The sequence below is a fragment of the Protopterus annectens genome, chromosome 8.part0, assembly GCF_019279795.1.
Source record: "Protopterus annectens isolate FY-2018-M chromosome 8.part0, PAN1.0, whole genome shotgun sequence".
Taxonomy (NCBI): Eukaryota; Metazoa; Chordata; order Ceratodontiformes; family Protopteridae; genus Protopterus; species Protopterus annectens.
The window spans coordinates 1364401982-1364429037 of NC_056741.1; the positions used below are offsets into that span (position 1 = coordinate 1364401982).

Consider the following 27056-nt stretch of genomic DNA (forward strand, 5'->3'; position numbering starts at 1 on the left):
AGTTAGCGTAAGGACAATTAAAAATATATTTTTCCCAAAATTACAGTACTGTGTTTGCAAAGATGGAGGCCCCATTGCTACCCCCTTAACTTGTTTAAATAACTGCTGTTCGAAGGTAATAATGTTGGTATCTAACACTAGTTCCATAAGTGTTCTAATTGTTAAGATGAGGTTAGGATTTAGGGTAGCTTACTGGCAAAGATATTGGTAAAACCAATCCCTATCTGTGTCCTGGGGTATGATAGAGAATAAGTTCCGAACATCAATTGTGATAAAGATCAGATTATCAGTATATATATCTTTCTTGATTTTAGATAGAAAATCCCAGGAGTCTTTAAGTATTCAAGGGCAGTCCTTCAAAATATTTTTTTAATTCACTGTCAATGTATTTAGCAATGGGAAATGTTTTAGATGCCCCAAGCATCCACAGTGGGTCTAAATGGGGGGGGGGGGGGGGGGTCAGCTAGGTCTTTGTGTAACTTGGGGACACCAAATATTGTAGGTATTTTAGGATGTTTGACTAACAAGTACTGATGTTCCTCTGGGTGAATTTGCTGGTTCATGACCAATTCTTCCAACATAACATCCACCTTGTTATAGTAAATATTCTTCTCATTCAAACTAACTTCACAGTAGGTATCACCTTATAATAGGGTAAACATTTTATTTATATAGGAGTTGTAGTTCATGATAACCAGGCCACCGCCTTTGTTGGGTTTCATAACCCTTATTTCAGTATTGTCACAAATTTTTCTTAATAGTGCCCTTTCTATATCGGCCTGGATTTTCACTTCCTGGGGTGGAAGGAGAAACAATTGGTCTGATTTCCTACTGGGCTTGGTTTTATGTAAGTAAAACCTAAGCTGCCTCTGGACATCTAGGGAATGAAGTACTCTCTCACTATCCCCCTGTGGGTTGGGGAAAAGGTAGGCAGGTGAATAGCCTGATTCAAGGATAGGTCATTCACTACTTTGGGTGTGAATGACAGACTAGTCCTGAGACTCAACCCTGTCAAGGTGGAAGACTAAGAAGGGTGGTGTAGCCATAAGAGCTTGCAGCTCTGAGATCCTTCTGGCTGTGGTCAAGACTGTGAACAAAACAGTTTTCCATGTGCAAACTTTTATGGGAGCCTTGTCTGCTGGCTCAAAGGGAACTAAAGTGAGTTTAATACATAGTTAAGGTCCCAGGGAGGGAGGGGTTCCTGGGAGGTCTCAAGTGTCGTACCCCTTTGAGAAAAAAGCTTACCCAGAAGTCTGGATGCAAGGGGAGGGTCCACAGGTAAACAGGCAGAAATTGCAGACAAATGTGCTTTTAGAGATGAGTAAGCCAGTCCTGTCTGCATTAGTTCACACAGGTAAGACAGGATTACAGAAAGGTCGCTTTCCAGTGGGTCCAACTGTCTGTTGTGACACCAAATGGAAAACCTTTTCCACTTCGCAAGACAGGATTTTCTTGTGTTGGTTTTCCTGGCTTCCTGCAGGACATTTAGCAAGTCCTCATTGTGCAGGCGTCTGAAGGGGATCAGAATCCTATAATTCACAGGGTGATTTGCAGGGATTGCAAGTGTGGGTGAATCTGAATCCCCTTATGCTGGGTGATCAGGTCCACTGAGGGGGGGGGGGTAACTTCAGGTGATTGCCCTTGGACAAATGAAGGAGGAGGGGGAACCAGTGCTGTCTTGGCCAGTAGGGAGTCACCAGCAAGATCTTTGGTGAGTCCTGCTGAATTTTCAGCAGTACCCCCTGAATCAACGGGAAGGAGGGGAATGCATATAGAAATTTCCCCTACCAGGGGATTGAGAAGGCATCCATTGCCAGTGCCTTTGGGCCAGGTATCCTGGTGCAGTAACCAGGAAGTTGCCTGTTTATGGAGGAGGCAAACAGGTCTATTTGAGGTATACCCCATCTGTGGACCAGGTTCAGGAAGACATCTCTTTGAAGCATCCATTTGTGGTTGTTTGAGATGGTCCTGCTTAGGTGATCTGCCTAGGACTTGTACAGGGAGGGTATGTAGGCTGCCTGTAGGGTTATTCCCTGTGAGGTGGCCATATCCCACACCTGTAGAGCTAGTCTGCCCAGCAGGTAAGATTTTATCCCTCCCTGTTTGTTGAGATACCACAGGACTGTGGTGTTGTCCATGAATATCTTGAGAGGGCCTTTTTCTAGATAGGGTAGGAAGGCCTGTAGAGCAAGGAGGATTGTTCTCATTTCCCTGATGTATGTGTGTTATAGTTCTCAGTCTGTCCACAAACCTTGCACTTTTCTTAGTCCTAGGGTTGCTCCCCATCCCAGATCTGAGGCATCCATATACACAGTCTGGGAGGGGGTGGGTGCTTGAAGAGGGAGGCCTGGGTTTTTGATCACCTGCTCCATCCACCATTGCAATTCCTGCTTCAAGCAGGGAAGGAGGGGAAACCTGAACTCCGGGGGATGGGAGTGTTGAGTCCACACTGACAGAAGATACCACTGTAGTTTCCTCATGTGCAGTCTTGCTAAGGGGCAACATGGGTATGGTGGCTGCCATGTAACCCAGAAGTCTCAGAAATTGCCTTGCTGTCAATTCTGAAGCTTGAAGGACTTCCAGTAGGTGATGTGACAGGACATCACCTTCTCTGATGGTAGGAAGGCCTTCATAAGGTCTGTCTGGATTCTGCAGCCTAGAAAGACATTGTCCTGTGTGGGCTCCAGGTGAGATTTTGGTACGTTTAGAAGGAAACTCAGAGGCTGCAGGAGGTGCAGAAGGGGCTGGGTGTGAAGAAGAAGAGTCTTCTGATTGGGCGCCTGAATTAGAAAGTCATCTAGGTAGGGGAATACTTGGATGCCCTTTGTTCTGCAGTAAGCGATGACTGGAGCCAGACATTTCATGAATACCCTGGGAGCAGTGGAAAGCCCAAAGGGCAAGGCACAAACTGAAAATGTGATGAGCCTGCCAGAAATCCGGATATTTCCTGAAGGTGGGCTTTACTGGTATGTGGAGGTAGGCATCCTTTATGTCTAGGTTTGCCATAAATCCTTGGGGTAGGAGAACAGGGAGAGGGTAGGAAAAGTGAGCATCCTGAAGGTAGGAACCTTTAGGAAAGGGTTGAGACGACAGAGGTCTAGGATAGGCCTCCATGGTCCATATTTTCCGGGTACCAGAAAAATTCTGGAGTAGAATCCTTTTCTTTTTGATTCTATAGGCACTTCTTCTATGGTGCCTTGTATTACTAAGGTTTGCATTACCTGTCTTAGGAGGGGTAGCTGCATCTTAAGGAGTGTCTATTCACCGGAGAGGTGAGATCTAGCAGGGAGGTCAAGGGATGTCAGCCATTTCCTTAGTGGCTTTGTCCAGTAGTGCTAAGGAATACTTTGTCATGCGAGTTTGGCAGTTAGTGGCCCTGAATGTGAAGGTGGCAGAAGTGTATATTTTCTTGGCCAACGTTTTCATTGTCTTGCTGTCCTTGTCAGCTGTGAGAATGGTAGTACTAGGGAGCAGCTTGGAAGGCCTATCAGTAGAAATAGAGATAGTGGCTGGGTCAGTTGGAGGGCATTTTATCAGAAATTTCTCTGTCTCAGGGACTTTGTAGAGTCTATCTGCTCTCAGAGTGGCCGGTGTTTGGGAGTCAGGGTTGATGGAAGCAGAGGCAAAGGCATCCAGGCAGTCTGGCTGAATGGGGGGAATAGCAGGAGGACTGGGGGAGTCCATCTATATAAGGTCATAAAACCTCTTTTGTACTTCCGTCACATCTGAGGCTTCCCACTTAAAGTGGTCTTTCATCATGTTGATAGTGTCCCTAAAGGTTAGATCTTCCACTGGGGAGTCAGGCTCAGTAGGGCCTTCTTCTGGAGATCCATATCCCCGTGGAGACTAGATCTGACAGGAGTAGGAGAGGGAGTCCTCTGATGAATCAGACAGTTCATCCTCCTCCAAATGTTCTACCCTCCTTTCAGGAATTAGAGGTCTAGGACTTAGGAGGGGAGCAGCAGTGGTAGGAATCCCTTTAGTAGTAGGCCTAAGGGCCATAAAGGCATTAAATAAACTTTGGCTGAAGGTCTGCCAATCGGGCATGCTTTCAGAAGCAGGAGATAAATGTTTATTTATTTATTTATTTCTTAAGAAGCCTAGCTGGCATCCGGCTGGGCGAGGGTCTCGGATCAGGAATCCGATGTACCAGCAGAAAGCACTGGTTCCCCCCCGGAGTCTAAGGTAGATGCCGGTAAAGCCTCTAAGGACGTGCCGTCCACTTGAGATTGTGCAGCTTCCTCCAAGGTACCTGCTTTATCTACACTGGCAGAAGCCAAATCCTCGGTCAAGCCGATGTCGGCCACAGACAGAGGAATGGTCAGTAAAGGCGCAACTGAAGTAGGCCACAGGGTCTTGGCCCACTTTTTTGGCTGTTTGAATGGGGTGTCGGACGCGGCCTCCATTCCCAATGCTATTTGTTTTAGTTGTTAGTTTTCTAGGTACAGTTGCAAGGCCTGAACCTGGCAATGCAAGGTATTAGGAACGAAAGACTGACAAATAGTGCAGGTCTCATGGTCGTGTTCCCTACCTAAACAAAAGAGACACTGATCATGGGTGTCTTAGTGGGGGATCCTGCCGGCCACACTTAAACTTGCCCTTTCCGGATGACAAGAACAGACTAAATGAAAAAATGGTAGGACTGAAAGGACCCCCAATGGGGTACTTAACTGAATCTTTCTTGATCCAATGTCCACGAGAAGCAGGAGCACTGAGTGTACAACTGGCAGATTAAAGGTTCTGAGGGCTGGTGCGTGCAGACATCACATTTATGGCCCATGCTTCAGCTGCCACATCAGACATCCGACACACCAAGAGGGACTGAAAATCTTTTGAATTCTGGCCGCACAAACTGGAAGGAAGAAGGGTAAACCCACATGTAGAATACTGCAACATTGGAATAGAAGGACATCAGAAGTTCCTCTGAGAGTTCCAACAAGTCTTCCAAAGACTGGAAGGAGGAAGGAGGGAGGGATGATTAATGAAAAATGAAGATGGACAGCACAGATGAAACGTTATGGTAGGAACATAACTTGTTTATCTGATGTTGTCATTTTCATTAACCTGTGGAACAGAGTCCCCAGCTACCAAAAAACTCCAAGTAGCTCTCATGGAAGGATATTTCAGAGTACGGCAGAACACTCCTGATTCTGGACATAATATCCAACTTATAATGTGAAACAAGCATATGAGGATTTGACCAGGAAGCTGCAGCACAAGTATCTTCAATTAAATCAGTGGACCAAAAAGCTTGAGAAGTCGCCATAGACCTTGTAGAATGAGCTTTAATAGGACCTGGCAAGGGTATGTTTCTGGCCGAACAGACAAAGGAAATACAGTCACTCAACCAACCAGACAGAGTAACCTTTGCAATGGATTTTCCTTTCTTTCCCTCAGCGAAGGATGCAAACAACGGTTCAGATTTCCTAAAGGATTTGGTTTTGTCTAAGTAGAAACATAATTGCCTATGTAGGACCAGCAAATGAAGGGTGTACTCTCCTTTATTCTGATAATCAGAGAAAAAGACAGGAAGATTGACAGACTGGTTAATGTTCCCCTCCCCAGCTACCTTAGGCAAAAACGACGGGTTTGTACATAAGGTTACCCTGTCTTTGTGAAAAATTAAGTATGGGAATTTAGAAGAAAGAGCTTGAAGTTCAGACACTCTTTTCACGAAGGTGATAACCACTAGAAAAAGGGTCTTCCACGACAGAGATTTTAACTCAAATGTAGCAGGTGATGGGTATCACCATGTCATGCCAGCCTAGTGAGAATCTGGAGAAAAATCCCCTGCTCTCATTGGCCACTCTGGAGGTAGACACTGGACTTCTTTCATTAACTGCTGTCACCACTTTTGTTGCACAGACTTTACAGGACTCCATGCAGCTCTCCTATCCATATGCCAGTTCCCAGACAAACACACTCTACTGGAGAAGACAGCTTCTCCTGAAATTTAAAAAAAGAGAGTCTCTCTGTAATTCTTATGTTTTGAAGAACAAAAAGAACTAAAGTAATAGCATGAATATGGCCACCTTTATACTGAATGTCAGCCTGATGATGGTTAGGAAGTTGTTACACTCATGAGGATATTTGAAAAAATCCAGCCAGACTAAATGCCTGCTTTCCACCTGGCTTGAACAACCGAGCGAAGGATAAATGCCTGCTTTCCACCTGACTTGAACAACCGAGAGGATTTTGTTATGCAATTAAAAAAGGAAAGGGTTAAAGCACTATATAGAGTCATTGTCATGTGTTAAGTCATGTGATTTTTGCCGAGTTAAAAGTGGTGTGTATTTAATTATTACCTCAGTCTGAAAAAGTCTCTAATTATTGTTGGAGAGACGAAAGCGCGCACTGGAGGATTTTAATAAAAGCAGTGTGATTTTTTTTTTATCTGGCTTTTTATTTAAGACTTGCAGGAAAGTGCTTACATGTCTGAAAATCATTTGGCTGAAGGGCTACCACCAGAAAAATCATTTTCCAAGGCAGGAATATTAAATATATTGATGCTGTTGGCTTAAATGGTGGCTGGGCCAATGATTGTTAACATGACATGAGGGCCAACTGTGGACTAAAGCATCCCTTGGTGACTGCAGCTGTGAGGGGATTACTGCTGGATTGAAGGACCACTCATGAAGCATCAGGATAGATCTGCTCAACTTGTCAGCTAGGACAGTGGATGACCCTGGGATGTGCATTGCTGTCAAAGTGTTATGAAGACATTGCCCATTGCTAGACTCTCATGGCCTCTTGATACAACGAATAAGAGTGTGTTCCTCCTTGTTTGTTGATGTACTAGACTACCAACATATTGTCGGTCTATACTTGTATCACATCCTTGGGAAAGGCATTCTGAAATGCCTGCAGCATCAGGAGCACTGCCTCATCTGCAAAACATTAATGTGAAACTCTGTATGTGACCAAATGCCCTGGACTGTCTTCCCTTGGAAATAACCCCTACCATAGAAGGAAAGGGTCTATTGTCACTGCCATCACAAGGGGGTCCCGTAAGGAATGGACACCCTTCTACCATGGAGGCAAACATTATCCAACAGGATATGCACTGCCTGCAAATATGTGCAAATTGAATTTTGTCATGAAGCTGATGATACATTTGGGATCATTGCGCTGCTACAGTTCACTGAAGAACCCTCATGTAAACTGTGATCAATGGAACCATGAGGATTGTGGAAGCCATTAAACCCAATGGGCAAAGAATTAGCCTTGCTGGTGGACAGGGATGATGAAGAACTTGACTCACAGTGAGAAAGAGGAAAAGCCCCCTGGAGTTCGAAATTTGGGCAATTTGCAAGCTTGAGTCCAGGTGGCATCTGCTAAACTCCATCTGTTGAGAAACTGTAAGTTGGCTTTTGGTCACACTGACTGTGATGTCTCTGTCCTGCATCAGCTGCTGGAGCAGAAGATCCTGATGGCGTGACAGGTCATTGTGTTTAGTAGTTAGGAGCCAATCAATCATCAAAGTATGGGAAAACCTGGATCCCTAGTCGGCATAAACGTGCTGGCACTGCTGCCATAATCCTGGTGAATACCCTGGGGGCTGTGGTGAGACCAAGTTGCAGGGCTCTGCTGCTCCTAGCTGGAAATGGAGAAATCTCCTAAAATGCTTTGCTATCTTCACATGACAATATGCATCACTGAGATTTATGCAGCACATCCAATCATCCTCAATAGAGACAAAATGGACCGAAGTGTGACCATCCAAAATTTTGTCTGCTTGACATATCGATTTAAATAGCTGAGGTCAAAAACGGATCTGTTATCCCCTGTTTTCTTGGGTACTAAAAAGAACCTTGAGTAGTCTCTAGATTACAACTGATCTCTGAAGACCAGCTGGATGACTCATTTTCCTAGCAGCCTGGAAACTTCTGCCACTGGGAGTTCCCACTGACTGGGTGGAACATTGGGAACTTTTTTTCTTTTTGACAGCTTGAAGGGAAAATGTTATGGAACAGCCACTGGAAATTATGTTACGTTTCACCAGGCTTGTGGGTACACAGGCAAGCACCCCCCCCCACTGTCTCCAGAGTACAGCAATTAAGCAGCCCTTCAGGGCTGCTGCAAAGGCTTTTCAATAAAGGGTCCGTGAAAGCCCTGGTTATGCAATCTGCCTCTGCCTCTATGTCGACATCCATTACTGCTTCCTCCTCTTCTGCCACAAAGGAGTCTATTGCCAGGAGTTTCCAAGTAAGAACTCTGTGATTTTCTGAACCAAACCTTCTTCCCAGCCCGCTGATTGCTAGTGGAGGATCTCTGGAGCATGTAGAAGTGGATGCTTACTGCAGAGAGTGTTTTACCATCCTGTAGACTCCTAGTCCGCATTTCTTTTACTTTAGGTCAAAACACAGTGGATCCATCAAAAGGGGTACTAATGAAAGATGTCCTGAAGCTTTCTGCAAAGTCACACAGATGCACCCAAGCATGCCGATGAATGGTAATGCCGGTACCTGCTGCCCTTGCCATGCCATTAGCTGCATTGGAAAGCAGTTGCATGGCTACGTTTGAGGTAGACTGGAAGGCAGAAAGTTGGGAGTCCACTGACTTTTAAACATCCACAGGCAGAATACCTGAGAGAGAGACGTGAAAACCTCCTTGGTCAGGGCTCTCTGAAATCTGGTAACATGGGCTAAACAATTCAGTGGTCTAAATGCAAAGGTAACTGAAGCATATGTCTGTTTCCCAGAACAGTCCACAGCCCTAAACTCTCTGAGGTATGGACCAAGGAACATTCTTCAGACATTTCCTTCTTTGTAGCTGCAACTACAACCACCGCATCCACTGGTGGACCTTTGCTCCAGTGTTTCCTGTCTGTGGGCACTGCTATAATCCTGTTGGGTTTCTTAGGGATGGGCTCCACTACATTATGGTCCTTTCACGTTAGTTAAGCCATCAAATCAATGAGTGGGTTAACAGGCGGTATCATCCAGGAGGAAGAGGAACTGGAATGAAAGGCTTCCAAGTACAAAGACACATTTGGAGAAGGACTATCTGTGAACCGTTCCCCTTTTTGCTTCATCAATTTAAGGATCTCGCTGAAGGTGCTGTCTTTACAGGTGAATCTAGGGAAGCCTTTGCCTTCATCCAAGTTTGTTGTCTTCAGTGATGGACTCTGGGGAAGAGTCCAAGTGCTTCCGCTTGTATGTCTGTTTGCCATGAACCATTTCTGGGGGATGATCAGAGGATTCTGAATATGACTGGAAGATGATACAACAGGTTGCCTGGGAAGCCTCCCAAACTGACTGTCCCTGTTTAACAGGAGAATGAGAAGCAGAAGCAAATTCTGGTCAGGATTTGGAAAGAGCTGAATTTGATAAATGTGCCTTTTCCTTCTAAATACAAAGGACCTGCTGCTTGAAAGCTGAGGATGCCACTTACTCTGTTGGCTCCCTCCTGTACCTGGACAGAAAGGAAATCTCAAAACCAAGGGGCCTTGATCCAGAGTCAGATTTCAGTACTGAGTTAAGGGCCTTGGCACCAAGGGGAAGAGATGGTTTCAAAAGCTCTGGAGTCTACTCATCCCAGAGCCATGGCACCAAAGCTTCAGCTCTACGACTCTTCTGGATCTGAACACGTTGGACCTGAAAGAGGAGGGGAACCTGTTAGAGTCAAAGTCACTTGAACTGCCAGCACCAGCAAAGGTGCACCAGGACATATCGGGTCCGAGACAACCAGTGCCAATGAGTGGACCAGTTCCTGATTAGATACACGGGGCAGAGTAAACAGCCAACACTCGGTATGTTCCCAGCAGAAGGTACAGACAGAACCCCAAGCTGGATCTGCATTCTCAGAAACTTCCTCATCATTCTGTTAACATCCTGTTCAGTCAGACTTCTTGATGACCAAGAAGACAATGCCAATGATGGTGGGCTAGAATATCCTTTTTCCTGAAGGATTGGTGAGTGCAGTCTGGGACTCACTGGATTTGGGGATAATCCGAACTGAGTAGGAGATGCACAGAGCTGAGATACTGTTGACTCCGAAAAACTTGCCACCTTAGGATCCAATCCTGAAGTTATTGCTGGATCTGGGGAATACTTGCAGGACTTCTCGGAGTCCAGTTTTTCCTTTTCCTTGGACTTTTTTTCAACTGTGTCTTGCTCAACTTCCTCAATCTCCTTATTTTTGTCTTTATCTGTCTTCTCCTTGGGTCTCCTATTCTTGGTACAGGATGATGAGGTGGTTGAGAAAGTAGAGGGGATGGCAGACTCTGCTGGAGAAAGTAGAGGGGATGGCAGACTCTGCTGGAGGAAGGAGGAGTCTCTTTACTATTTCTCCCTTATAGTCTGCAAGGTGTGGGAGTTGAAAGAGGAACAAGTCTAACACGGAGTCAAGGTCATGGTGGGCAGCGCCCAAACAACAAACACACAAGGAGTGTGGGTCCTGGAGCTTGTGCCCACACTCTACATTTCTTAAAGCATTGACCATCAGCCATTCTGAAAAAGCACAACACACATACAGAGTAGAGCTCTTGAACCTACGAACTATGGCTGAATGACTAACTACATAGCTACAACAAAGACTAACAAAATGTATGCCATAAACAAGCACAACACACAAACTATAAAGAATTCTTACGATAATAATCACTAATATACTTTAAACTCTAACATTAAATTAAACACATTTTGTAACATAATAATACTAACACTCTACTAATGCTAATTAGTGAACTAGAGAGAAAAGACTTTCTCTTGGTAAGGGAGTAATAGGACAACAGCAAAATACGTTTAGAGAAGCACTCAAAAGAATACAAAAGTAAGAGCCCTCAACAGCACGACAACACACTTCAGACAGCAAACAAGATCTGGGGTACTCAGGAGGAGTCCAGGGAACTATGGGTAGGAAATGAATCAGAGCACTGGAACTGAAGAGCTTCAGATTCACTTCCGAGGTTGGAGCTGGTCGGATCTGCCAACCCATAGTTGAACCAGATGAAAACAAACACTGGATCACCAGGAGAAGCTTTTTTTGAAAGACTTTGTCTACAATAGTGAACACGTTGATGAAGACCGTACATCATGTCCTCAGACACCATCCAAGTACCAAAGACATCTTTATTCAGCAACACCATCCAGATGCACTCTGTAGCAGTAAGTGTAAAACCAAATCAAGAAAAACATCTGAAATCAAATGTGTCATATAAGGTACCTGAAGTCAGTGACATCCAGAATGGGATAGGAACACTCCATCCCATGCAGGACAAGGAAGAGAAGTGAGTAAAATATTGGTCTTTTCCAAAGCAGGGACATCATCTACTGCCACTCTGAGCACCACAGTCCAGACCATTCCAAAGACCTCTTCCATACCTCTCAACTTCTTTAAGGAATCTGGGACAAAACCAGAAATAATGGTGGACAAATGTCCAAAAATCAGGGATTTTTTTATATATTACTTTAATTCATTTAAAAAGGTTAGTAGAGTAACATGCTTTGCATCAACATGCATTTTCTGAAAAATAAGAAGTAAGAATCTCTAATGTCTGGCACTACTGACTTTAACCTTCAGTAGCTGACCATTACATCAAAAATGTTACTAGGGGCAAGGCAAAATCATGGGCTATTGAGTGGCATGACCTTATCCAAAACCGATGAGCTCTTTCAGGAGGAGATTTGGTGATCTCCAGAATGTGATCAAGACTAGATATGCCTAAAACCTTTGTGGATGTTCTCCAAAGTGAGGTAAACTCCCCTCAACACATACACAGAGCCAGTCCCAGACTGGAAACAGGACTGTGTCAGGGAAGCCAGAAGAGTCAACATTTTAAGCAACTTTGCTAGCAGTTAAGAGAACAAAATTGAGTGATGCTTTAAAATCCTTCCTTGAACAATGAAGAGATCTCTTAATCTTTCTGATGCTGGCTAGGACTGAAAAAAAAAAAAAAAAAAAAAAAAACAGAAGTGATAGGCAAGGAAAAGTACAGTTTTGTACCTACCATAAATGTAGATGTTCGAGGATCCACATTGCTGCAGTCCTAACTATTGGGTAGTCCGCTGTCCAGTCGGCCCGAATACCAAAGTATATGGCTGACGTCGGTCAGGGCGCATTAAACTGACGTCAGTACGTCAGGGTACTAATGCGCATGACCGACGTCATATCCTCAGTCTTTTCTTGCCCCAGATGTCAGAAGACCCTGAAAAGATAAGGCCAAAAACCAAAAACTCCCAACATATCTGCACCAAAATATATATATATACAAAATATACAAAATTAGCAGAATATAACCTCACCTACACAACCACCCCTAAACACAGAGGGAAGGAGGGAGGGTAAATTGGACTGCAGCAATGTGGATCCTCGAACATCTACATTTATGGTAGGTACAAAACTGTACTATGTTCTTCATTCCACATTGCTGCAGTCCTAACTATTGGGTAGAATCCCAAAGCAGAGGTAAGGGAGGCTGGCAAATCATAAGGAAGCAGGAGCTGATAACATGCCTTGCAAAATAGCTGTGGCAAAACCAGCCCTAGACTTAGAGTAGAGAGGAAGGTGGTAATGCTTAGAGAAAGTATGCACTGAACTCCAAGTAGCTGCCTCCAAAATATCCTTAGTTGCCACCCCTTAAAAGCTGTTGAAGTGGCAGTAGCCCTAGTGGAATGAGGCCTAATCCCAGCTGGAATCTCCTTGCCATGATGGGAATAACAAAATGCAATGCAAAACCCAATCCACCTAGAAATAGTTTGTTTTGACACAGGCTTGCCCTGAGAACTCAAAGCAAAAGAAACAAACAACTGCTGAGACTGCCTAAAATCCTTAGTCCTGCTCAAATAATAACGCAATTGCCTGTGTACATCTAAAGTGTGCAAAATCTTTTCCCCTTTATTTTGGGGATCTGCATAAAAGTAGGCAAATGAATAGTTTGGTTTAAAGCCACACTAGAAACCACTTTAGGCATAAAGGAAGGATTAGTACGTAATGATACCCTATCCTTATGAAAAATCAATAAAGGCTCAACCGCCATAAGGGCCTGTAACTCAGAAACCCTTCTTGCAGAAGTAATGGCCAACAAAAAGCAGTCTTCCATGACAAGTATTTCAGTTCAGCAGTAGCTGCAGGCTCAAAAGGTTGTAGAGTAAGTTTCTCCAACACAAAATTGAGATCCCAAGCAGGAGTAGGAGCTCTACGTGGGGGTCTTATATTCTTTGCCCCTCTAAGAAATTGCTTGAACAAAGGATGTGAAAACAATGGAGGGTCACAATCATAGTGAGCTGAAATTGCTGCAGCATGAATCTTAATGGAAGAGAAAGACAAACCTTTGTCCAATAACTCAGTAAGATATTGAAGAGCCACACTCAAATTAGGCTCTGAAATCTCCAAATTCTTTGCTGCAGTCCAAAATAAAAATCTCTTCCATTTTTCTGCGTACACTTTCCTTGTACTAGGTCTTCTGGCTTCCATAATCACATTTAAAACTTGTTGAGGAAGTTGAGACCTGCTGTCTTTCAAAACAGAATATGCCAGGCTGTTAGATGAAGAGAGTGAAGCTTGACATTGAGCAGATGACCGTCCTTCTGAGACAACAGATGTGGAATCAAGGGTAAAGGCCATGGAGGCTTCTTTACCAGACTCCTCAGTAATGGGTACCAGTGCTGCCGAGGCCAATCTGGAGCTATTAAAATCATCCTTGGCTTGTCTTGTCTGACCTTTAGAAGCACCTTTGGAAGAAGAGGCAGAGGTGGAAACGCATACACATGAAGATTTTTCCAACTGAAAGAAAGAGCATCCACTTTCCAAGCTGTGTGATGAAACCTCTTTGTGCAAAACTTTGGCAGCTGGTGGTTTAGTGGAGAAGCGAACAGATCTATGTCTGGAGTTCCCCAGGACACTGTCAACTTTTGAAATACATGAAGATCCAGTTTCCACTCGTGGGGATCCATGATTTGTCTGCTTAACACATCTGCTAAGGAGTTCTGTGCTCCGGCAGAAACCTTGCCTGAAGAGTTAGTTGCAAGCTTAGCGCAGTCTCCCATAAAATCATTGCTTGCCTGCACAATGGGTAAGAATGTGTTCCCCTTGCTTGTTGATGTACCACATGACAGTTGTGTTGTCTGTTAGAATCAACACCTGCCCTGGAAGAAGTAACTTCTTGAAAGCCATTAATGCAAACTGGACTGCTAACATCTCCTTCATGTTGATATGTAGATGCTGTAGTCTGGCAGGCCACTTGTCTTGTATCCACTTTCCATTTAGATGAGCTCCCCAAGCAATGTCTGAGGCATCTGTCGTTAGAATTTGACTCGCCTCTGGCCGGGTCACAGAGAGTCCCTTGTTTAGGTGACATTCCTGAGCCCACCACAAAAATTCCTTTTGAATGCAAGGTATTATTTGAATGACAGTGTCCAAATCCTGGCAGTGCTGTGTCCATACATTTTTGAGATACCATTGTAGCTTCCTCATATGCAGTTTGGCATTGGGAAGCACCAGAATACAAGATGCCATGAACCCTAAGGCTTGAAGGACTGTCCTTGCAGTCAGCCCGGACTGAAGAGATAGTTGATGGAAGTAACTGGAAAGATTCTTTTGTTTGTCCGGGGTTAAAAAGGCCATCTGGGCTGCTGTATTCAGTCTCACACCCAGAAAGCACATGTCTTGAGAGGGTACTAGACTGGACTTTATTTCGTTCACAGAATACCCTAGGCATCTTAGCACTGCTATGACATATTCCAAATGCTGTAGAAGGTCTTCCTTTTCTTGAGCCAGAATCAGGCAATCGTCCAAGTAAGGATAGATTTGAATTCCTTTTAGCCTGAAGTAAGCTATCACTGGAGCCAGAACCTTTGTGAATACTCTGGGCGCAGTAGATAAGCCAAAGGGCAATGCAGAGAACTGATAATGAGAATTTCCAGCTCGAAAACGCAGATACTTTCTGCAACTTAGTCTTATAGGCACATGAAGGTAAGCTTCCTTGAGATCTAAAGTTACCATCCAGTGATCCTTGCCCAGCAGAGGTAAAAGCTGTTGTAACGTCATCATTTTGAACTTGGGAATGTCCAGATAAGTGTTGAGGATAGATAAATCCAAAATTGGTCTCCACGTGTTCCCCTTCTTCGGTACTAGGAACAGGCGAGAATAAAATCCTAGGCCCCTTTCTGGCACAGGAACCGGCTGAATGGCCCCTATTTGGAGTAACTGAGAAATTTGCTTGTGAGCCTCTTGTCTTTGTAGAGGAGGAATGTCTGGCATGCCTTTGAAAGGAGGCAAGGTATGGAAATAAAACCTGTAACCGTGGTGAATGATATCCAGAACCCATTTGTCTTGGGTAATTAAATCCCAATTTTCTTTGAAAAGAGACAGTCTTCCTCCTAGAGGTGCCGCCAGGCGAGAAGGTACTGGCAGCTGAAAAGGCAGGTCATTGGGTCTGCTTACGAAAGGACTGACCCCTGCCCTCACCAGAAGTCTGAGCAGGTGAACTCCTGTCCTAGGCCTAAAAGCACCTTGAGCTCTGCCCCTACCACGTCTAGACCTACCCCTAGACTGGGAATCATAAGCAGGATAAGTCCATCCCTTAGCAGGCCAATTTCTACTAAACTTGGAGGCTGCACCTGCAAAAATCCTTAACAGTTTGCATAGACTTAGCCTTGTCCTCCATCTTCTTTAAAACTGCTTCCACAGGCGAACCAAACAACACATCAGACTGTAAAGGAGCATCCAAAATCCTTGTCTTAACATGCTCAGCTAAGTTCTGATCTCTCAACCAGGCGTGCCTACGAAGAACAGAACCAGTGGCAGCCACCCTGGAGGAGGCCTGCACAGCATCAAAACCACATTGCAAGGAATGTTTACCCACTTGTTCAGACACATGAACTAAATCCTGCAACTCTTTACACTCAATACCTTCCGCCAGAGCATCCACCTTAGATTTCAACTGTGAAAGAAGATAATTCTAATATTTTAACATGTGAAACTGACAATTCAACGCCCTCATGGCTAAAGTGGAAGAAGTATACACTTTCTTTCCCCATCTATCCAAAGCCCTTGCCTCTTTATCAGGAGGGACAGGATTTTTAACAACTGAGGCCTTCACACCTTTAGGCCCCTGACAGACAGTTTCCGGGTCTGCCCTAGGACTCTTAAAAAGATACTTATGAGCTTCAGGCACCCTATAATACCTATCCGGTTTAACTGGGGCAGGAGGCAAAGAATCCGGATTCAGGAAAGCCTCTGCAAAAACATCTTCCACCACATTCAAAACAGGAGGTATAGCTAAAGGCCTGTGCTGGGGTAAAAACAAGAATTCCCTAAGCCTTTTCCTGGAATCAGAGAAATCTTGACCTTCCCATTTAAAATGCTCCCTCATGGAATGCAGAGTCTCTGAAAATGAAAAATCCTCAGGAGGGGAAGCTGAAGGAGTAGAATCATCCACATCAGAATCAGAATAAGGAGGGTACTCCTGCAAGTCTTCAGCAAGACTCAGAAGCCTCCGAGCATTGCTCAAAACTCTCAAACTCAGATTCCACCCTAGGCCTCTTATCAGGAGGGGGCATGGAACCCCTTATCATAGTAATCAAATCCTCTGCCATTTTAAGCATATGTTTCTTAGGCAAAGACCCTGAAGTACTAGGAGAAACCCCCACTGAAGCAAAACTCGGCCTGCCCCTCAAAGAAGCCTTGGAAACAGAAGGGGAGGCTCTGACCACCTTAGGAAGAGAGGGAAGAACAGCCACCTGAGAAGCCCCTCAGCCTGGCCTACTTCCTGAGAGGATACATCCTGTAACAGTAAAGTCTCTCCCTGAGACTCCAAAGAAACACCTGGCAAAACCTCCGGCTCCACTGAGCCCTCTAAAGAACCGACGTCTGGGACTGTCGGTTCCTCCACTCTAGGCTTTGCTGTTTTGTCCTTGCGTTTTTTAGCGGAAGCCGGCGCCGGAGCACCCGGCGGCATTTTATAATTACAACACTTCCCAAACACTAACCTGGCACAGTCTAACCTTCTCTTAATAGTGCGTTTGTTAAATCTAGCACAAGAGCGGCATCCAACAACGTCGTGCTCAGGCCCTAAACAAGGTATACACAAAGTATGGTAATCCCTATGAGGTATCTGTTTCCCACAAGAAATACAGTTATTCACTTTTTCTGACATCCGGTTAAATACTGAGGCAAGAAAAAACCAAAATATTCCCCAACGGGGTACTTAGCCAACTTTGATTCGGTCTGAAACCCTGGCTTCAGAAACTTTCAGAACGCCAACCTGCACACGCAAAATTGCTTCTGCATCGGACCATGCGGCAAAAAAGACTGAGGATATGACGTCGGTCATGCGCATTAGTACCCTGACGTACTGACGTCAGTTTAATGCGCCCTGACCGACGTCAGCCATATACTTTGGTATTCGGGCCGACTGGACAGCGGACTACCCAATAGTTAGGACTGCAGCAATGTGGAATGAAGAACATCAAATGTTATCTACCAGACAGATGATGCAGTTTCCTACTTGAGGTCATCAACCAAGCCCTTGGCTTACTGGCCAAAGATGAGCTTTCAAAGGAATCAGGCAGAAAGGAATTTATTCTATAGCTCCTCCTAAAGGGAAGAATGATGTCAGCCATGCAATCCTGTGCAGACACAGACTTAAGCATATTGCCCTATGCAAACATTAGCACCGTGAAAATTAAAGTGGGCTTCAAGATACCCCACTGCTGAGATCAAAGACAAGAGTTTTGTGAAAATACTTTTTCAGCTCAGACGCTAAGTCTAAGAGCTTTCCACAGTCTTCCTAACCAAGTGGTACTGGAAATGAAACAGAAGACATGAATCCAAACCTAAGTGGGGCAAAAAAATTCACTACTCTCTTGTCACACACTTCCAAAGTTCTATACCATTTATGTGGTAAGAAGGTGGCAAAATTTTAAGCTATGTACTTACCATAACTATGCATCTGCGTTATCCATTTTCATTCTTCCTCAAAGGATGGGTTCAGATCCGATCCTCGGATCGGACTCAGCCACTTTATTTTTATAGTCTAGGATCCGGCTCTCGAGCTCTTCCCTTTACCCATAATGCCCCTGATCACTGCTTTACCTTAGATCGAGTTTGCTGTCTCTAAGCCATGTTAGAAAAAAGGTAATATACACCAAACATTAATAAGAAGAGAAGTAACAGAACAGAACAAATACTCAAACAGGAACAATGGTTCCTGACAAACACTATCGGGTCATCTCCAAAGCCAAGGAAGGGGGACAGTGGGAGGGAAGTTGAATAAGAATGAAAATGGACAAAATAGATGCATAGTTATGGTAAATACATAACTTAAATATCTGATGTAATTTTCATTTGTTTCTCAATGGATGGGACAGAGTCCCAGCTACAGTAACTTTGGGTGGTTCTCACGGAAGGATATTCCACAGTACCACAGAACCAAATGCAGCTCTATTTCTGGAGATGATGTCCAATTTTTAATGAGCTACAGAGGTATGAACTTTAGACCAAGTGGCAGCTGCACAAATATCATCAATGGAAGCTCAGGAACAAAAAGCAGATGATGTAGCCACTGACCTAGTCAAATTAGATCTTGGTTGTTTTGGTAAGGTCAACCCTTTTAAGGGATATACCTGAGAAATACAATCAGTTATCCATTTGGCTATTGTAGCTTTTGAGACAGGCTTACCCAGTTTGTTATTTGCAAAATAAACAACTTTTCAGTCTAATTTCCTTTGTTCTATGAAGGCAGAACCGAAGCTAATTACATCTAAAGAATGAAGCATGTGTTCTCCTTTGTTCTGAAATTTAGGGAAGAAAACTGGCAAATTGATGAGTTGATTGATATTTGCTTCTGACCCAATTTTGGCAAAAGGATGGATTCATACGTAAGGCAACCCTGTCTCTATGAAGATGCAATTTTGGGTAAGAAGGATGGATTCACATGCAAGGCAACCCTGTCTCTATGGAAGACCAAATAAGGCAATTTTGAAGAAAGTGCTTGGAGTTCAGAGACTTGTCTTGCTGAAGTTATGGCTATGAGAAAAAATTTTCCAACAAAGAAATCTGAGATCCACTTCTGCAGAGAGTTTAAAGGGCAACTGGATTAGACTCTGTAAAAAACAAGTAAGATCTCAAGGTGGTATAAGGTTCTTAACAGGAGGCCTACATAAAAAGGTATCCCTAAGAAAAGCCTTACACAGCCTAGATGATGCCAAAAGGAAGGCATCATCTCAGACATGAAAATTTGAAATGGCAGCCAGCTGGACTTTAATAGGACAGAACCTGGCTCCACTCTTGGAAAAGAAATGTTAGCAATTCTAACACAGCAGAAATAGGAGCAGAGAAAAAAAACAGATCTCTCTGCTGAGCCCATAAGAAAAGTCTCTGCCATTTACTTTTATAAATCTTTCTTGAAGAGGAGTTCTGGAATGAAAACAAAATTATCTGAAATGGAGATGAAAGCCTGGATTGTCTAGCTATAACTGGAATTAGAGAAACCATGAGTTCAATTTGAGGACGGGAATGTCCAGATAAGTGAAAGAAGATCCAGACTGGTGTCCAATGTGCATGGAGGACATAGTAGATGAGACCATAGAAAGGAGAACCAACTCTGCCAAGGCCAGAAGGGGGCAATGAGGATTACTTTGCTCTTCAACCTGAAAGCTTTCTGAAGAAACTTGGGGATTAAGGAGAGGGGAGGGAAGGCATAAAGAAGACCAGAGGGCCAAATGTGGACTAGAGCATCTCCTATTGACTGTCCCCTGAGGAGGCATTAGGGCAAAGGACCTGCTGCAATTGTTGTTGAGGGGAGAGGCAAATTAGTCACAGCATGGTTGATCCCACTGATGGAAGATCACGTTTGCCACTGACAGACTGAGAGACCATTCGTTAGGTAACAAAATAGTCCAGCTGAGCCTGTCTGCTAGTACATTTGATTTCCCAAGAATGTGCATTGCTATAAGAAATGGTTGGATGAGATCGCCCATTGCCAAACTCTCACTGCTTCTCGGCAAAAAGGGGATACAATCTGGTTCCCCCCTGTTTGCTGACGTACCAAACCACTGATATATTGTCTGTTAGAATAGCAATTGTCCCCAGAGGGAGACAGCTCTGGAAGGCCTGCAACGCTAATATGACCGCTACCATCTCCAGGACATTTATATGCAACTTGGTCTCTACTGGAGTCTATGTGCCTTGAACAGTCCATTCTAAGGGGTCCATCCCAAGTAATGCCCCCCATCACAACTGGGAGGCATCTGTGGTCAGTCAATGTGATGCTGGATGGAGGAATGATAAAGGGGCGGCACTGACAAATCTCACTGGATTGGAGCCACCACAGTAACGAATTCTTGCATACACTGGAGAATCTTATTGGAAATTGTAAAGGTTGGTGAAGAATGGGCAACTGTACTTGTAAAGTCTACTGTATGATCCTCATGTGAAAATTAGCTATTGGTATCAATGTGACTGCAGCAACTATCAAAACCAAAGCTCTTACGACCAGTCTGGCTGGAGGAAAAAAAATAGACAGAACTTGATTGACATGTAACCTTAGAGAGAGAATTCTGCTCTGTAGTAAGAGCACTTGAAGATTCGCTGTGTCTATGCAAGCTCCTATAAAATCCAAGACCTATACTGGCTGAAGTCTGGACTTTGCAAGATTCATGGTGATGCCGACAGAGTGAGTCAACTGAAGAAGATAGTCTCTGGTTGTTATCAACAGATGCCTGGTTGATGCGGTGCGAATCCAGTCATCTAAATAAGGAAATACCTTGAATCCATGCAGTCTTAGATGAGCTGCAACCGCTACCATACATTTGGTAAACACCCTGGGGACTTTGGTGAGACCAAAAGGCAGGGATCTGAATTGATAACATACAAAAACCACTGACCAGTGAAAAATACACTGCACGCAAAGTATTAGATTTTTTAATATAAAAACTCTAGCGCCTCGGCAACACAACCTTCCAGGAAGGAGTTAATACACAATAAAAAAGAACACCGGTATAAATAGTAATCACATACAAAGCAATCAAACCATTAACCTATTAGAATTCAGCAATTATAAAAAGATTCTCATATTACATTCCTTATTCAAGCCATGAGTATTAAATTTAAGGATAAAAAGTGTTTCTTTATAAAGTAATTTATTCTTTAATAATACATCATCTCTAGCAAATATGTGTTCTAATATACATGCTTTTAAACAATTACATTCCCCTCCATGTATCAAATTAAAATGCATAGACAGTGGATAATCATAATTTTTGTTTTTTACATCTCTGGTATGTTCTTGTAGTCTAACCTTAAAAACTCTTTTGGTTTCCCCTATATAAAAGAGGCCACAAGAACAAGACAGGGCATAAATGACACCTTTTTTGGTACAAGTATAGGATGCTACCGGGTAACATTTTACCCCATTAATTATATCAAAAGACCTAACTATATTTTTGCATACTATAGATTTCTCACAAGGAATAGTTCCAAAATCGTTAGGTGATACATTCAAAACATCTCCAGATGCAACAAATATATTATGTACCACCATGTCCCTAACATTTCTGCTTCTCTTAGAAGATATAAGGAGAATCCTCTATAGATTATTAACACCATTTCTGCTACTAAAAAGAAAAGGCTAATGTTTGACAATATCAACCACTTCTTTACTAAAAATATTAATAGTAACAAAATAAACCTTTTTCTCCCCACTACGCTTAGGATTTACCTTACTTTCAGAATTATATCTAGTAGCTGAATTATGCATCCCTTCATAATACTGAAGTAATTTTTTTAAGGACTGAATAATTAATCCTTCATCATAACCTCTTTGTTTAAAGGCAATACATGTGTATATTATTTCTTTCTTAAATATTTCAGGATCATTACATAGCTGGCTTACTCTTAAAAATTCATTATATGGTAAAGCCTTTACCACATTGGGGGGGGGGGGGGGTGGCAGCTATTGTTATCTAAAAAGTTTATTTCCTCATTCGATTTCCTATATACACTGGTAGTTATGGTTTTAGCAAGAATTTCAAGTCTGAACTGATAATGGCTGGCTGCCAGCCAGAAGAGAAGGAATCTTTGGGATCATCTGTTAATTTTGAACATGACAGTATGCATCCTTCAAATCTATAAAGCACAATCAGTAATCTTTCTGGAGCAACGGTAGAATAGACTGAACTGTGATCGTCTGGAATTTGGGGTTCTTTATGAATCTGTTTAGATAACCAAGATAGAGGATGGGTCTCGGGCCCCCAGCTTTCTTAGGCACTAAAAAGAACCTTGAATAAAAACAGATCCTCTTTGGTCTAGTGGAACCTCTTGGATGACTCTTGTCTAGCAGCTTTTGAATTTGTAGGGCTGCTTGTTCCCGTTGATTATCAGGTGGAACATCGGGGAGATTTTTTCTTACCCTCATTAAATTTTGTAAAATGGGAATAAAATATCCTCTAGATATGATTCTTTGCACCCATGTGTCTTTTGTGATGGCTGCCCAGGCTTCTGGGTGCAAAGACAAGCAACCCATGACTGTATCCACAAAAGAACAGATGAGTAACCTTTCAGGAACACTGGAAGGGTCTGTCCGAAAAGAAATCTTGAGACCCTCAATTTTGTGGACCTTCTCTGCAGCGTGGGTGGTGTCTTCCATTATTATAATGACTTCAGCCTCTGCTCCCTGGGGGAAAATTCTCCCCATGAATCTTGAAAAGGCCCTTGAGATTTCCAAAATCACATTTTCTTACCACCATGCTGATTTCTGGAGAAGGATCTCTGCGGGGTAGAAAAATAGATTCCTAGAGCAGATAGGGTCTTTCCATCTTGTTCACTATGGGAAAGTGTCTCTAACAGTTGGCCCAAAAAGAGAGAAGATCCATCAAAAGCAGCATTGAATGATGCTTTAAAGGGCTCTGCAAAGTCTCACAAGCGCATCCATGCCTCCTAATGGATATATCTGTACCTACAACCCATGAGGATCCTTCAGCCCTGTGAGATATTAACCTCATGGATGCCTTTGATATGGATTGTAGGGTGGTCAGTCACAAAGAATAAGCTTTTGTCTCCACCGCTTACATGGACCCAGTGGTAGAGTTAGAAATTTCCTTTATTAAATTTCTCTGTAACTTAGTAAAATGTGCCAGGTAATTCAGCGATTGTAAACCAAAGGTCACTGATGCATATACTCACTTCCCATATCTGTCCAAAGCCCTAGATTCTCTGTTGGGGATGGACAGTTGAGCTCTGTTTGGCTAGCTCCTTTTTGTGGCTGCCACACCAAGCATGGCATCTACAGGAATACCCTTGGACCAATGTTCTCTGTCTAGTGGTGCACTAAGGGTATTGTCCATGCGTTTAGTGCTGGTCTCTACAGAATCCGACTCCTTCCATGTCTGGTGGAAGACAAGGTCGACAACCTCATCTGCTGGGGGGGGGGGGGGGCAACCCAAGATGTAGAAGGGCCATACCCTGAAAGCTACCAGAAGCACTGATTCTGCTTGAGAAGGGTTCTGCAAAGACAATCCACCTTTTTGGCACAGGATTTCTAAAATGTCTCCAAATGAGACATCTTCCTGTGGAGATCTGGGGGACCCTTCTTCATCAACAAAATCATTGTCTTCTGTCACTGATTCCTGAGGGGAATCTAAATGCCTCCTTTTGCACTGTTTCTTCCAAAGAACCTACTCAGTGGGACACCCCGGAGAGGAGTCGGAAGAAAGAGGAAGCCCCTGTGCAGGGACTGTCTGAAAACTCTTACTGGTTGGCTGTCCCTGTGGAGTAAGATGATGAGACTTAGCAGTCAGATTTGGTGGAGGGATGTGAATAAGATTCGAATAGGTGACCGTCAAAGGAACCCCTGGGCGAGAGAAAATCCTTTCCACTACCTCAAAGGCAGAAGGTCCAGGAGAAGTGGAAATCAGCCTACCTGGAGCCAAAGTTCTTGGATCACCCCCTCCCACAGATTCCACCCCCAAGGAGGGAACTGGACCCGATCTGTCTAACACCAATGCTCCAAAAGGAAGTGATGGCTCCAAAATCCTAGGAGTCGGAGTCATCCCCACGGACTTGACGCTTCGGCTCCAAGACTGGTTCTGCTCTACAATACTCTGAGCCGAACTGATCAGGGAAGGGGTTGGAGTCAAGGAAGGTAACATTCTCGGATCAGAATCCCTCAACTCTCGGGATCATTGGATAAAACAGCTCTAAAACTACAGGTAAGTTCGGAGGAAGAGTCACTAAGGGGTGTGAAGGTCACAGACTCACGGATCTGATGGGGGATGAAGCCTGAAGGACCCCCATCTGGATCTCAGCTCTAAAAAACCTTCTCATCATCCTATCCACATCATATTCAGAAAGACTCCAGCAGCAGCTGATGCAGGAGGATGCTGAGAGAGGATAAGAAGTCTTTTTAAGAGTCGCCTGCAAGAAAGAGGACTTCAATCTTGGAGAAACTAGCTCCAGAGAGAAGTGCAGAGACCAGATCAGAGAAGAGCTGCTCGGATGCATAACTGGATCTGACACCACCAGATCCTAAATCTTTTTAGCCTTGGTGGTAGTAGGGTCTGACAAGGTCGGATCAGAGACCTTTTTTATTTTAGATGGCAGCTCCGAACTTGAAGCCAAAGAAGAAGAAGATTGGACAGGGGAGCATTTCTGAGAACTTGGAGCTGAAGAAGGAGATTGGACAGAGGAAAATTTCTTAAGACTCCCTGGACTACAAACTTTTCTGATGTCTTAAGGGGTTTGAGCCCCCGAAGTAGAAGGAACTACAGATGTAAAAACAGGCAACATACCCTCCAGAATCAGATTATTATTCCCATCAGTTATGGCCCTGGCACTGAAACCTGCACAGATTTCACAAGAAATCTGAAAGTGAGCCAGGCCTGAACAATACACACACTCCCTTTTGGGCATCAGAATTTGGTATCTTATGCCCACAGGAAGCCTATTTCTTGAAACTGGTAGGTTTGCCTGCCACACTGGAAAAGACTAACCAAAAAACAAAGAATTTTTTTTTTTTAGTTAAAGGAGAAAGAAAAAAGGAGAAAATACCAACAATGTTATGAGAGAAATACCTCTGGAGAGTTAAGAAAAGGGAAAGGCTACCAGTAATGGTAGAAAGAAGAAAGAAGTCTACACCATTTGTCGGAAAATTCTTAACGGAACTTTAAACCAACTCTAAAGGCAAAGAGAGGAAATGTTTTGGAAATTCAGATTTTATTTAACTCTTCAGTTACGATTTTATAGAACATTTTCTTTTCAATAATCTGATCAACACACAAATCTTACTATGATAAACCTGAAGATCTTTAAAATTCTCTTGGTACAAGCTAGACAACTAAGCTGAAATTACATGAACCATACGAAGCACCTATATGTAAATGATCAAAGAGAAGTGATGAAATGTGAGCACGCCTATATGAATCCATCAGACATATAGCTTTCTAATAAAATGCTCCTATAGTTTTAGTCCCTTTTCATTGCTCCCCTAGGAACTGTTTAAAAAAAAATGTTTTTGCAGAATCTTTGTGTTCAGTGATAGTATTACAACAGTGCAGTATCAGTTATCCTCTTACCATATATACTGCTGGATTGCACCATCATGGTCACTCTTATTGTAAAGGTGATCACCATACTGTCTGAATATTTCTGAAAGACCATCGCTGTCCAGATGTTGACTCTTTGCCAGATTAATAGCCATCATAAACAAGTTCTTTTTAAACAGCATCTGTGTGGAGGTAAAGAAAAAGAAACTGATTAGCAGTCTACTGCAATAGCAAACTTAAAGTGTAAGTTGCAGATTTAATTAAGAGAAAAGAACACAGTTCTATGAATGTAGCAAATAAAAATAAACCAGAAAGACAAAAATGAAAACTGAACATGGTTTCAAGTTTTTTTTTATTTTGTTAACAGGTTGTTGAATGGAGGGAAAATAAAAGATAAGCAAATATCCAACATACCAGTTGAAGTGTGAGACAGCCCTCTCAGTTGTGATTTCTTTCCCAAAAATCTTCTAACAGCAAATCATTGATCTCAAGCTTATGTACCCACAGACCCCAAAAGGCACATGCTATAGCAACTATGCACACTGGAATAGGAGGATACACACAGCCATAATACTTTTTTTTATTCACATGAACAATACGGCAATTAATCACATAAGAGTTATGGTTTACTCTGGTGTAATCTACAGTGGGTATGCAACTGGAAAGAAGCAGAGCCAGCCAGCATCCATAAGACTGATAACAAAAAACAGGCAAAACCTAGAAGCCAGGCAGACCCTTTGACAAAAGGGATTACAAGAAAAGTTCTGTAGGACTGAAGTAGCAGGGAAAGTTCTACTCCTAGAGTAGAGATCCAACCTCGAGTACTAGGTCAATGTATGTTTCATGTACTGGACGAGTGTGGTCCAAGTGTCTGCAATGGTCAAATTCTTGAACAAGCATTTGAATTATTCCCTATCAGAAGTACCCTAGATAGCAACGTGAAAAGGGCAGCGGGCAGCAGACAGCATAATAACAGAAGACAATGCAGTTGGCAATCTACTTTGAGACTGTTTGATTCATATGCAAACCCTTCCTTTCTTGGAACAAAGGAGGAAACAGCTAATCTTTCCTCCAGAACTCAGGAAACCACTTGAGATGGGATCTCAGCTGAGCTTACATGGTACAGACTGCTTTTGTAAGTACACATTATTTTCTTAGCTGGTGAAGTAAATTTTTTTTCCTGGTTTAATGAGGACTTGGTACATATGCATATATATGGACTTATATTATTTCACTGAGTTTCCGGAAACTCAAAATTCATATGGTTGAGACTATATGACAGACCATGTATCAATTCTCCAAAGATATTTTACAAAAAAAAAAAAAATCAAGGAGTTCTAATAAGATACTCGAGTACAAAACACACACACACTGTCCCAGTGGAATATACCCCTTCTGAGAGGGTTCACAACCTTTGTACCGCTCTTTGATAAATACTTCCCTAGTAGAGCTTATAACTAATCATCCAGAAGTTATTCTTTAACTGCCCTTTGCTTTTTTTACATTGTGTTTCCCCCAAAGTAATGTTCTTATTCTGTGTATTTCTGATGTCTCATTCAGAAGAAAATAATAAGT

At 43.1% G+C, this 27056-nt stretch overlaps 1 protein-coding gene across 1 annotated transcript in view; it reads right to left on the reverse strand.

Annotated features, from left to right (window-relative positions):
* VPS11 (VPS11 core subunit of CORVET and HOPS complexes) overlaps positions 1-27056 on the reverse strand; it is a 620327-nt gene that overhangs the window by 243968 nt on the left and 349303 nt on the right. Inside the window, exon 7 of the mRNA XM_044080942.1 lies at positions 25512-25663. Coding sequence (XP_043936877.1) covers positions 25512-25663 — 152 coding nt within the window. The remainder of the gene's footprint in view (positions 1-25511; positions 25664-27056) is intronic.